Genomic DNA, 13348 nt, shown 5'->3' with positions numbered 1-13348 from the left:
CACGACACACACCCTCCACCATCTTACCTGCTTTGGGGAGGTCTTCCTGGCCCTCCACAACCCCCTCCTCAGTCGGATGAACGGCGGCAGGTTGCAGCTCCAGGAGGTCTTCCTTCTGCCACTTTCTTTCAGCGAGTAGCAGGCCCTGATCATGATTGCTCATCCTTGAACTCGCCCTGTCTTTGTCCCATGGATTGGCATGCCCAGGCTATCAATACGGATCTGGCATTCCACCATCTAGGAGGTAGACACATGGAACAGATGCATAACAATCCTGGGGCAGATCAACCCTGGGACCGGCGCCTACGTCATTACAGGTCCCATCTTCCGGAGCTTCTTTCATCCGGGTGGCCTCTCTCCACGACACGACGATCCAGGTTTCCTTGGCAGCAGCATATGTATGGCTGCCCACTGTTTTAGGAGCCCGCCTGGACCTTTTTTTTCCCATGCGCAGGAGCAGTGCTTCAAAGAGCCTTTTCTTCAACAGCTCTCTCCTTCTACGCTGCCTCAGCACATACTGCTGAATAGCCACAGGTGCGTGCGTGCCGCTGTACTACCTCGTGTGCGCGCCTCACGCTGCTGTGTCGGGTTGCCACAAGATATTTTAATATGGGTCCCCTGCCAGTTGATACCCAGGAAGTTCCATCTGGGATGCCACTTGTGGAAGATCAGAGGTTGGACACACCCGAACACAGAAAGGCAGACCATACAAGTCCTAAAACACACGGTTTAATTTTCTTTTTTGTTGCCTTTTCACAGCACACAATGCTCGCAATTCTCCACAGCAGTTAATACTCAGTCCTGTTCTCTCTTTTCTGTTTCTCTCTATCTTTCTTTTCTTCTGCCGCCTCCACTCCTCTCCCGCAATCTTTATCCTCCACCTCCTGACTCTGGCTCTTTGAGTGCTCCATATGCTCGTTGATGGATTTCCAGCAGCACTTCCAGGTGAGGTGGAAGAACTGCACTCCAGGGCTTGGCATCTGCTGCAGCACCCCCTGGCCGGCGCCCACGGACCCCAACAGGGCTGTATCAAACACCAACTCCCATGGAGCCCTGCAGGAGGACAAGGCAACGCTGTCAGCCAGGGTGGTTGCAACCTAGTGTTCCTGTTAAGGCCACGTTTCCTCCCTTGGTGCTTCCGGCATGGAGGTGTACTGGCCAGGCAAGGGCCCCAGCCGTCCACAACAGTAGATAGATAGATAGATAGATAGATAGATAGATAGATAGATAGATAGATAGATAGATAGATAGATAGATAGATAGATAGATAGATAGATAGATAGATAGATAGATAGATAGATAGATAGATAGATAGATAGATAGATAGATAGATATGAAAAGCATTATACAACAGATAGATAAGGTATTATAAAATAGATATGTAAGGAATTATATAACAGGCATGTAAGGTATTATAAAATAGTTTTTTTAGTTTTAATAATTTGCAAAAAAAATTATAAATGGATTGCTTTGAAATGGGGTGACACATTGAGCCAATAACAGTGGTAGACAACAGAATATTTATTTAGTATTATTTCAACTTCAGAAGAAAAAAAAATATATATATGTTTTATTTAATATAAAAGCTGATTAAACTGAAAACCCCTAAACAAGATTTATAATACAATAGACTTTTTTCTATTTTTGCATATCTAAGTGATGGCTGTCACTTGGTGATGTCAATGATAAAAGTTCCCTCTGACCGCAAAGACAGTTTAGTATAAGCACAGCGTAAGGCATATGAATAAATCCAATGAACAAACATACACAGCCTGAAGGTATACAGTTAATAAGTAGCACAAAAATTACAGATGCTAACAATGCTGGTAAGCAGTCAAATTTCTTTCTGTGTTAAATAGGACATTTTTCTTTATATGGCCTTATTTCATTCACTTTCAATAGGACGGCAAGATTCAATTCACATACTTCTCTTGGAAAATTATCGATGAGGACAGGTCTACATGGTAGGAGCAGTGAGAAGCCTATGTGTGAGGTAATTTTTGGGACTTTGTCACAACTCACATGGGCGATTATTAAGCAAAAAATCTTAGGTGGACTTTTACAATGCTGGGGGTCATTTTCTGTGCTCACTGTCATTGATTGGTCTTTTTCACATTTATTAGCAGTATGGAATGTGGTGAAGTGGCAGATAGAATGGCACCATCTAGTGGCAGACTTACCCTTCTGTCACTTGAATGTTTATCATTCAGAGTGCAGGGTGCTGGATTGGTTAAGATGTTTGAGTGATTCGTATCTTCAACATATTTCACACTTTTTTTAAGTATAAACTTTGAACATATTGATAATAAGCCTGCTTTAACTGACCTTGTGATTAAACAGATTGTTAATAACTGTTAAAAAACACATAAGAATATGAATGCCTGCTTGTGCTCTAAGCAGTAATTGTACTGTATATATAAAATGTACATAGAGCTGCCTCTTGTGCATTGTGAGAGAAGGATACAATGAGTTTTGAGCACAGGGTGCTTTTCATAGTCAACATTGTGAGGATGAAGTGATCTGGTGGGCAAAAGAGGGCTGTAAAATGTCAACTGAAAAGCACCACTCAGTGGCCTGCATAAACTACTGGCCACCAGATTCCAGTCACTGCTTCCTTATTCCAGATAGTCAGTGCACATTTCTTATGCTCTTATTTTTATTATCTTCTTCTTCTAGAGAAGATATTAGGGCAGCTTAGCTGTTAGCTAAACAAACATGGTTGATGGACTGAATGGCCCCCTGTCATTTGTCAGATTTCTAATGTTGCTTATGTTTTTTTGTTCTCAGTTTTTTTTTTCAATACATGGAATAATTTAGTGGCTTCAAGTGATGGATTATCTCCCAGGATATCATTTAATATTTGTTGATGGCCCTTTTCCATGGTTTCCTGTAATGCAAAGCATTCATTCTTTTCCTGACGTACTGATTCTGGGGGTTGTTGCTCGCCTCACAATTTGACTCCCGCTGCTCTTCTCCACTCCCTGTGACCTATGAGCAGACTAAAAAATTCAACCTGAGAAAGAACATGTGACTGCACTGCCATGTCCCCAGCACCATTAACTTGTTGTATGTAAGCATTTACCCAGTTTTAACAAATAAGTCCCAACCACCCTCTCTCATCCCTGTCAATGCAGAACACTCAAGTTAGTCCATTGACTGTGGACCCGGTCTTCTGGCCCAAAATTACAGCCAATCTCACTTTTATGTGTGGTGATTGTCAGTCAAACAGTTTTTGCTCTTATCAATTCAACCTGAAAGTTTTTGCCTGGACACAAATGCCAGCCCAGGGGTGTGCCAACCACTATACTGGCATGATAGACCAGAATCAACACACCAATTGGATGAGACTGAGGAGGCCAAGTATTCCAATCAGTGGTGAAGCACGAGAAGGAGCTCTGCAGGAAATCCCACTGTCATCGTGGCTGCCTTTCTTGCAGTGGTCCTTGTTCTGCCCAATACAGGAAGCGTAAGCCATGACATGTGGGATGTAGTTCTGCTCATGTACACCATGAAACAGATGAGCCATGGGACCTTTGGCAAAAACCGCCACATCCTCACCTCCATGAGTTTCTAGGCGTAGGGGCACAGCAGACTGAGCCAGGTAATTGTTGTGGTCTGTGAAGACAAAAAGGAGGCTTTGTGTGTCATGGCTTCCGCTTGGATAGGGATAGCCATCTTGAGCACAAGACTCACAGAAGAGCAAATTAATAATACTTACTGTAGTCAGAAGTAGAAACGTTCTCTCGCTCGCCTTTCACCAACTTGTACCCTGGACCGTTTCCATACAGGATGGAAGTAAATGGTTTGTTGTCCACATCGCTAACCATTGGTGCAAGACCTGACATGGAAAAGATTTCAGTTAGAGTATGTCAGATGAAAAGCTGGAGCAGGAAAATGAATCTTCCTAACATCTGCATGCAAATGGAAATGTGAACTTTAATGAACTAGGAATCAGTGGACCTGTCAGTTAGAAGTCGATTAAGCTTTTGAGGATGCTGCAGGGCACAAAGCAGAGAAAGTATCACAGGCTGCGGGTGAGTGCCAAGGACGAGGCTGACTTATGGAGCGTGCTACCGAGTTGAGGACTCTCAGCGGAGAGCACGTGATGGGCATAATGAGGAGCCAGGTTAAAGCAGCCAATTGGAAAGCTGCAGCTCCACTTTGCATATTGCCACTTCAGGTTTTATTTTCTTTGGGAATTACACACTAATGGCTTGCTATCCATTTTCTAGCCTGATGAATGTCAGAGAGGCCAGAGCTTATCCCAGAGCGAACGCACACCAGCCAATTAAACTAACATGCACTGATGACTAAATTTAAAGACTCACTCTCAATTATGGCATTACTTGGCTAGCATTGCCACAGATGACAGGGCATTTTGGGTAATGTGCACCTCAGTGACAGGCGTGGCGGATGCCCCTGTGATGTAAGGACCGGAGGATAGGACATATTCACGGCAATACCTCCCCTGGAACGTGAGAGGGCAACCTTCCTTGGATTACATCAGGGCAACAGGTTTGGAGCTTAGAAGCTTAACCCTGCTGGGGCCTGTGGACACCGACAGGGGGCGCCTGGACAGCTCCGGAACCTTGGCATGCCACACCCGGAAGTGCTGCCGGAAGAGGATCAGAGGGCAACTGGAGCACTTCCGAGTGCACTATAAAAAAAGCCACCTCACTTTATTCGAGAAGCCCGAGTCGGGAGGTGGAAGACAAAGCTGCCTGGGAGAAGAGTAGAGGTGGCAGAGAAGAGAAAAAGAGAGAGAAAGAAAGAAGAAAAAGAGAAGGGACTGAGCAGTGTTGTGCTGGACAATTGTGTACTCTGCCCTGAAGTGGGGAGCGGAAAACAGAGCTGCCCCAGGAAGAAACAAACTGGGTGGTGTTTCGCATTTGTGTGTCTCTGTGCCTGTCTGTGTCCGGGTTTGGGGAGCTGTACGTCCCCATGGCTTTCACACAGGAAACATTCATATTACCTTTATGTCAAATAGACAAACAGTGGTTGAAAATATGTCTGATTAAACAATAGCAGGTTGGAGTATTCATGACACTGCGAGTGACTAACTATTTGTAGTGGTTCTTTCAGTAGATTTAGAAAATATTAGGGTGCTGTGGTATAGCATTAAATAAGTAACCTAAGATCTAGAAGGGGTGAGTTCTGTTTCTGTGCAAAAAAATGAGTTTTATATTAGTTAGGGTTAGACACATTTATGATATTACATTTTTTAAGTAGTGAGATGCAGAGGAATAAGCTCATACTGGTGTTGTGTTGATTCGGTACTAAAATTTTGAAGTTGGTCTCAATACCAGCTTTTAGACCTCAGTACCAGTACCAACATGGTTCCAAACCAAATAACAAAGCTCCACATGGGCTTGATCGAGGTATGTGATAACCGGTCGGGGCTAGAGGGGGCGCTGTCGCTAACATTCTCTTCTCCTTCTCTCTCCGCCCAGTGAGTGCACTTAGCCATGCCCCTTCCAGTTTGTGCACTATAAGAAGCCCAGCTCCCTGGAAGAAGATGTCAATTCCATCAGATGGAGCTTCGGTGAATGACCCTTATTTTGACAGCCAAGAATTTGTTATTTGTAGTTGTGTCCGAGAGATTATTTACTTTAACACCTTAAGGTGTCATTTTTGATTTGGACCAAAGTATTAAAAGGAATGACCCAGTTGGTGTCCCAATTGTTCATTTTTTGCTTCGACTTCTCATTACATGAACATATTATATATACAGTACAATTACTTACTGCTTAGAGCACAAGCAGGTATTCATATTCTTATGTGTTTTTTAATAATACCAGCTGCTAACAATCTGTTTAATCACAAAGTCAGTTAAAGCAGGATTATTATCGATAAGTTTATGCTTAAAAAAGGGTGAAATATAGTTGAAGATACGGATCACTCAAACATCTTAACCAATCCAGCACCCTGCACTCCAAGTGACAGAAAAACTCCAAGTGACAGAAAGGTAAGTCTGCCACTAGATGGTGCCATGGACAATTCTAAAACCTCCCCGATGCACTGCACAATTGAAGATGTGAGTTCCAAAATCTGCTAATTACACCTTTTGGTAAAATTTACTGAACACGTGATTGTGACTTTTCATGCAGTTGGTCATGCGCCGAAAATATGTTTGAGCTTCAAAACCTGCTAATTGCAACAGTGCAGCGCTATATAGTTTTGGGGATTTAGTTTCAAAATCTGCTTACTGACCCAGATTTTCCTATTTAAGCACTTTGAGCTACTTTTTGTATGAAAATGTGCTATATAAATAAATGTTGTTGTTGTTGTTGTATTTATCTCCAAAATTTATCTTTTGTACTTAGCTGATTTTGGAACTGAGCTCTTCTATTGTTCGGCTCTCTGGTGCCACACTATGCACCACTTCCCTCTTGAGGCTGTGAGGTTCTGATTACAGGTGGGTGTCCCTCATGAAGTCCTAACTGCATCAGAGCATTAAGGAAGTGGGTCCCCCATGAAATCATGATCACATCGAGGCAATAAGTCACATTCACGTCAAAGTAATAATGAGGGAGCAGTGACCCCCGTGAAGTCATAATCACATTGAAACAATGGGTGGGGTTCGCCAAGATGTTTCCATAGCAACATTTATTTAAGTTCCATGACGTCAAGTGCAATAGTGAGTGATGAGACAAAAGCTGATGTTTATTCCTGGTATTGAAAAATCTTTAAATGTTTGTACCTTGCCATTTGGGTTATTTAGTACTTTTCCAGTATCATTACAGCTGGATAACCTTCGGAAAGAGGAATCAAAAACTATATACTCAACCGGAAATTATAAACTGGCAGAGCTATGGATTTTTTTGCTAGTCAGTGTGTAATGGCAATGACTAGACCTATTGATTATATGAAAGTTGTGTCAGTAGTGTGGTGTAAAGAGTTAAGCTGGTGGTAAACATATTATTTTATTATTTCAGAGCAGGGAGAGTGTAGTTGATAGCTGAAGTGGACAAGCAGACCACCATCATGGAAGAGAAGTGAAAACAGTGTGTGCCTGCTAAGTCTGCACAGGCCCGAGCAACACCACTTGTCTGAGTGTTTTGTTAATTGGTGTGTTGTCCAATGACTAACAGGCCAATGACTAGTGACAAGCAAAACAGGCAAGTTTTGATTCACATATTGTTTGACAAAGCTGACACTAAAATTTGTTTTGTAGCCAATTCAGCTATTTGTCAGCAGCCATACCACCTGCAATTCAGAACAGGTCCTCCACCTGAAGCTAGGCATGTTCAGGCCCAGTAAGTACTTGGATGGGAGACCAACCAGGAAAAGCATAGGTTGCTGCTGGAAGAGGTGTCAGTGAGGCCAGCAGGGGGTGCTCACCTTGGGGTCTGAATGTGAATCCCAATGCCCCAGTGCAGTGGCAGCTACACTGCTATAAAAAATGGTGCCATCCTTCAGATGAGATGTGAAACCGAGGTCTGTGGTCATAAAAGATCCCTGAGCATCATTCATAAAAAGTAGGGTATATCCCGATGTCCAAGCTAAAATTGCCCACCATGGCCTAGTCATTATGACCCCCTATTCACCCCCAGTCTCTAATTGATTAACTCTCTCTCACCAATTCACCACCTAATAGCTAATGTGTGGTGAGTGTACTGGTGCAAAATGGGCTGCCGTTGCCAGGTGGATGTCACACATTAGTGGTGGTTGAAGTGACTCACTATGTAAAGTGCTTTGAGTAGTGAGAAAAGCGCCATATCACTGTAATTAATTATTATTATTAAATTCGCAATTGAGAGATGAGAAACTCACTAAAACATTTGGGAGGTTTTAGGTGGAAAACACTAAGCATTTCTCCCTAAATCCCCATTCAAATTTCTATGCTTACCTGTGTTCTTTTCTGCAGCTGTGTAAAGTATTTCATGTGCACTCCATGCCTCTTACTCAAATCACCATGGAAGAGTGCAGCGCCTTTTTTGACAACGTGACATGCTGCATAATTTCCACATGAAGACACAACAAAACACACCATCATGCACATTACTTTATAGGAAATTCAGTATATAGAAAGTTGCCACTGCCAAGCACCCCTCAACTCTGACCTTAACCTAGTGTGACGGACAGCTGGGTCCCATGCCCGGCAGGGACGCCCCTGCTGCATTTGTTCTGGGGGAGCAACCATGGGCAGCTCAATACCTCCCCCGGGACACTTGGTGGCAGCCTCCCTGGTGGATGGTGATTCCCCCAACCTGTCGCATGACTCAATGGGAGATGGAGTCTTTCACAGCCTGGTTGGGAGCTCGGATGGCTGCTAGGGGGAGCTGCATGGAGTCAAGAGCCCAGCTGGACGAATCTTCAGCCCCACCCGGAAGTGCAATTAGGACCAGGTGGTCAAGCATAAGGCTATAAAACGGGCCAGCCACCACCACTCGAGAGCAAGAGTCGGGAGGAGGAGGACTAAGCCTGAGGACGAGTGGGGGTAAAGGAAGAAAAGTGTTGTTGTGGTTCTTTGTGTGGCATTTGGGACTGTGTATTGCCTGTGGGTCACGGGGAAGACGTGCGTCCGCGGGTGAAGAAAAATAAAGTCGCTGTTCATTTTATATGTGCCTCCGTGTCTATCTGTGTCGGGTCAGGCGCCTATATAGCGCCTCTGTTACACTAGAAAATTCCTTATTCTAGTTGAGAATATGCATACTTGTGGTGATTTTTATTTTTTTAACTAGAGATCTTTATTTAATTACTGAATGAAAGGCAGACACATGCAGCGTTAACTCATGAAAACACTTCCAGACAGAAACTAAATGTCTTTCTTCTTTCACTGGAAGCAAAATGCAATTTATCTTGCCAATTTGTTTGTAAAATTTAATTTTGTGTGAATCATTTTGCTCATCCTTATGAGTGACTCTTCCTGTTCAATGGATTGGTTACATAAAATCTGGTGCAACAATAGCAAAAAAGCTAATACTATAGCCAACATTTGTTGAGCCCAGCATGATCTTGGTGTGAGTTTTTTGTTAATACTAGGGGGCTCTGCCAATTCCCAGGCGGGCGCTACACGCTAGCCACTTCGCGGATCTGCCACTCGCGTATGGGGAAGCGGATGTGTAATTTAAACAGATTATTTTCATGGGAATTTTTGCATATGCATAATAGAACTAACTATTTTACATTGCATTGAGTAATTAACCATAGAAAAAATATTAAAACATAATAAATTGAAAGAATTATGTTTCATGTTGCGTTAGAGGTATTTGTTGCGTTATACGTTTTCGTTCTGTTTGGCTTTGAAATTAACAAGTAAATACTTTTTAAACTTACACTTTTACTGTAAAACTTCAGTAAAAACAATTTTTTGAATGAACTTTTCTTCAATATCGCATTGAATTTTAATTCTGTGTTTGGACTTACATCGTGACAACGCAACGTATAACTGCCGTGAGTGAATATTGTTTCTTTCTTTCTAATAAATAAACTGACTTTTTTAAAATGTTTGTCCCTATGATTTGTTAATTGTCATAGCAAGCGCTATTCTAACGGGAAACTGTAAAAGTTTTAATACAAATGGCATTTCAAGATCTCCTTTGGTGTCTAATGTTTTCCTCTGAAGATGTACTACATTACCTTTCTTGTCGCTTGTTAAAATTTTACATGTCAAAATTGTTGGACCAATTTTGAATACAATTAATCTTGTCCAATTGCATAGCCCATCACTCAGACATAAATTATGCAATAACATTATGATACATCCTTCTTTCAACAGTAATTCGTGCTATGGAAGACCGGACGGTGTTAACGGTTGTAGATATTTTATGGGATATTGTAAGTTGATGTTTTCATCTTCCACACCATCACCACCAACTGCTTCAGCATAGTCTATGATACACATTTAACCAATTTTCTGTGTAACCGATCAACAATTTTCGCATTAATTCGTTTGACCTCATCATTTCCCGTGTATGCATTTCTTCTGTTGATAACCCTTCGAGATGAAATTCTTCAATAAGATTTGGACATAATAAGTCTTCTTTTATTGGGAACTTAAAGTGAGGAAAACATATAAATTTATAAGAGCTGAGAGCGCAGGAACTGTGTCTAACAAAAGCATTCACACGAATGAGAGGAGCATCACCTTGTTTAATTGCGCGTGCCACCTTTTTTAATTGTGCGGCACCACATTTAATTCTGTGCGTCACCTGTCTTGAATGTGCGTGTCACCTTAAGTGTGCGTGTCACCTTGTTTAATAGCGTGGGTTACACCTTTAAATTTGTCACTTGTCCTTTGGGACCACCATAGATTTTACATGAGTACAGATTTTCAAAAAAACAATTAAGTTCACAAGGTAAAACATCAAATCATGTGTCGTTGTAGCATTTTCAATATTGTATAGAGTTAATAGAATTTACAAATCTTTCCTTTTTGTTTTTATAAGCATTTCCCATACTCTGCCAACTTTTTTGGAATTGTGGGTTGTGTAAAACTTACCTTTGATTTGTTATATACTGTATTGCATTTTATGGTTTTTTAAATGAATTTATTAAATCAAAACTTAAACTTAAATATACCAACCATTTCCAAACATTCCATGTAATAAAAAATAACACTGAGGGAACACAGAGTGCCCATACAGAGTAAAGTTGATATTTTTGGAAAAATAAATAAGTAATATTGAAGTTTGACTCTTTGGGTTTGGTATATTCATAAATATTTATACACTTTAATAAATGAATAATACAGGCTTTTGACATTTATGCCTTTTCTCCTAATACACTTCTTAAAGTATTTGTATTTTGGGAAATTTTTAAGAAAATGTTACCTGAGCAGACAGCTGGATGTCCTACAAAATGTAGCAGGGCCGTCATGTTACTCACCAAAAATAGAATTTCCACGGTGTGTGTAGCCACCAAAGGAAAAAACATGAGAGTGGTCGGCGGTCACAACAGTGAGAGTGTTGTACTCATTCGTCAAAGCTACAGCTTTACCAATTGCTATGTCCATCTGTACTGTTTCATGCAACGCCTGCTTTGCTTTGCCTTCATGGTGGCCATGATCGATGCGTCCACCTGCCAGAAGACAAGGCACAGAGAGGTTCAGTTGGGTTCAGGACACAGATAATGGGACATGGGAAGTGGATTAAAGAGACTTGACCAATTACCTTCTACAAGCAGGAAGAATCCTTTCGGGTTCCTCTTTAAAATATGGATCGCAACCTCCACCATCTCACTGAGAGAAGGATCCATTTTCACGTTTCTTTCTAATTCATATGTCATGTCAGATGGCTCAAATAAGCCTAATTAAAGCAAAAAAAAAAAAAGAAAAAAGAAGTCAGTGAAAAGTTTTGCATAACAAATTCATTAACCTTAACATTAAGATGTTCAGTTCTTACCCAGCATGCACATAATCACCTTACAGAACAAATACTTCCATATATACAAGATGCAATGAATATTTAATTATAGTGCTTGCTACTAACATTTTTGCAACTAAATCCAGAGTATCTTCAATACCTTATTGATCAATTGGTTACTTTTTTGATGTTCTTAAACACTTTCACTTGAAGCAGTTACTCATTCCCCCATAATTTCACATTTGATTTTGAATATGGAGCCCATCATTCCCAGTGAGCCTGTCCAGAGGTTCTGTTGTTACCTTCTAAACAATGGCCAAAAGTCACCTGACATTAAGACCTATGTGAGCTTGTTGGACACCCTATTCCAAAACCATGGACATTAATATAGAGTTGCCAAGCCCCCCTTTGTGGCTATAACAGCCTCCACACTTCTGGGAAGGAATTCCGCAAGATTCTGGAGTACATGTGTGGGAATTTGTACATATGCAGCCAAAGTAGCATTTGTGACGTCAGGTACTGATGTTGGATGAGAAGGTCTGGTTCACAAACATTCCAGGTCATCACTAAGGTCTTTAGTAGGGTTGAAGTCAGGACTCTGTTCAGGCCACTCCAGTTCCTCCATGTCTTTATGAACTTGACTTTGTACATGGGAGCACAGTAATGCTGGAACACTAAAGGGCCTTCCACAAACTGTTTCTACAAAGTTGGAAATGCACAGTTGTCTAAAATGTCTCTGTATGTTGTAGCATTAGCAGTATCCTTCACTGGAACCAAGTGGCTTAGCCCAAACCTTGATAAACAGCCCCATGCCATTAAACCTCGTCCATCAAACTTTACAGTAAGCACTATACAGTCCTGAAGCTTGCGATCTTCTGGCAACCACCAATCCCAGATCATCCATAAGACTGCCAGATAGTGAAGTGTGATTTATCACTCCAGAGAACACACTTCCGCTGAGTCCAATGGTGGGGTGCTATTATAAAAAGTATATTCTTAAAGTTGATGATTTGCATATATTCAAAGAGAATCATGAGCATACAGTGATCCCTCGCTATATCGCGCTTCGTCTTTCGCGGCTTCACTCCATTGCGGATTTTAAATGTAAGCATATGTGAATATATATCGCGGATTTTTCACTGCTTCGCGGATGTCTGCGGTCTACAGTACGTGTGCTTCCTCAGTTGATTTGCCCATTTGAATTGAAACAAGGGACGCATTTGAATTGAAACAAAGGACGCTATTGGTGGATGGCTGAGAAGCTACCCAATCAGAGCATGCGGTTAAGTTCCTGTGTGCTGCTGATTGGTTCAGCGATGGAGTGCTGCATTAACCAGGAAGTACTAATCTCACTCATTCAGAATTAATGTGCACAAGCGCCAACAGAAGATGCAAATGATTGCAGAAAAGGCAAAAGTTTTGGATATGTTGAAGGAAGGAAATAGCTACACCGCTGCAGGACACCATTACAGCATAAATGAGTCCACGATTCTTTTTATTTAAAAAGGAGGAAAAGCATATAAGATCTACGGCCGCAGTGTCTTTTAAACAGGGCGCAAAATGAGTTGCAAGTGGACGTTGTAAGGCAGTAGTCTGGATGGAACCTGATTTAGGGATTTGGATCGAAGAGTGATGGAAGAAGAACAACGGCGGTGCTAAACTGTCTCCTGAAGAGGCTCCTTTAGAAGAGCTGTAACGCTATCCTTTGTTGTGCAGTAAAATTAAACTCATCGTTATCGGACAAGTCGTCGTGTCACTGTTGGTGAGTAACCATAATTAATTATTTACGTACAATACTTATTACATGTACATAGTTTAGTGTCACTGTACACACATTTTATTGTATACAATTTTTCTTGCATTATACGTATTTATTGATGGTGGCCTGTCTGTCGTAATGGCTGTAACATATGTGATATCGGAGACGCTCGATATCTTTAAAATAATATTTAGGTTTTACTGTATGTAAACTGTGTTTACATACATAATTTCAACGAATCTTACCTAATATCTAAGAGAATACAAAGGGTTTATGCTGTATA

At 41.4% G+C, this 13348-nt stretch overlaps 2 protein-coding genes across 2 annotated transcripts in view; both read right to left on the bottom strand.

The window, feature by feature from the left end:
- LOC114656645 (proprotein convertase subtilisin/kexin type 4-like) overlaps window positions 1-163 on the bottom strand; it is a 107532-nt gene extending 107369 nt beyond the window's left edge. Inside the window, exon 1 of the mRNA XM_051931271.1 lies at window positions 28-163. Coding sequence (XP_051787231.1) covers window positions 28-163 — 136 coding nt within the window. The remainder of the gene's footprint in view (window positions 1-27) is intronic.
- Window positions 164-2928: 2765 nt separating this feature from the next.
- alpl (alkaline phosphatase, biomineralization associated) overlaps window positions 2929-13348 on the bottom strand; it is a 139851-nt gene continuing 129431 nt past the window's right edge. The window contains exons 9-12 of the mRNA XM_028807770.2: window positions 11115-11249; window positions 10831-11022; window positions 3719-3838; window positions 2929-3615 (exon numbers count right to left, since the gene is read on the bottom strand). Coding sequence (XP_028663603.2) covers window positions 3326-3615; window positions 3719-3838; window positions 10831-11022; window positions 11115-11249 — 737 coding nt within the window. The 3' untranslated portion in view covers window positions 2929-3325. The remainder of the gene's footprint in view (window positions 3616-3718; window positions 3839-10830; window positions 11023-11114; window positions 11250-13348) is intronic.

This window comes from Erpetoichthys calabaricus, chromosome 8, assembly GCF_900747795.2.
Source record: "Erpetoichthys calabaricus chromosome 8, fErpCal1.3, whole genome shotgun sequence".
In the NCBI taxonomy this organism is placed as follows: Eukaryota; Metazoa; Chordata; class Cladistia; order Polypteriformes; family Polypteridae; genus Erpetoichthys; species Erpetoichthys calabaricus.
Note: the sequence above shows the minus strand (reverse complement) of the source record. Positions and strands in the feature narration are given on the sequence as shown.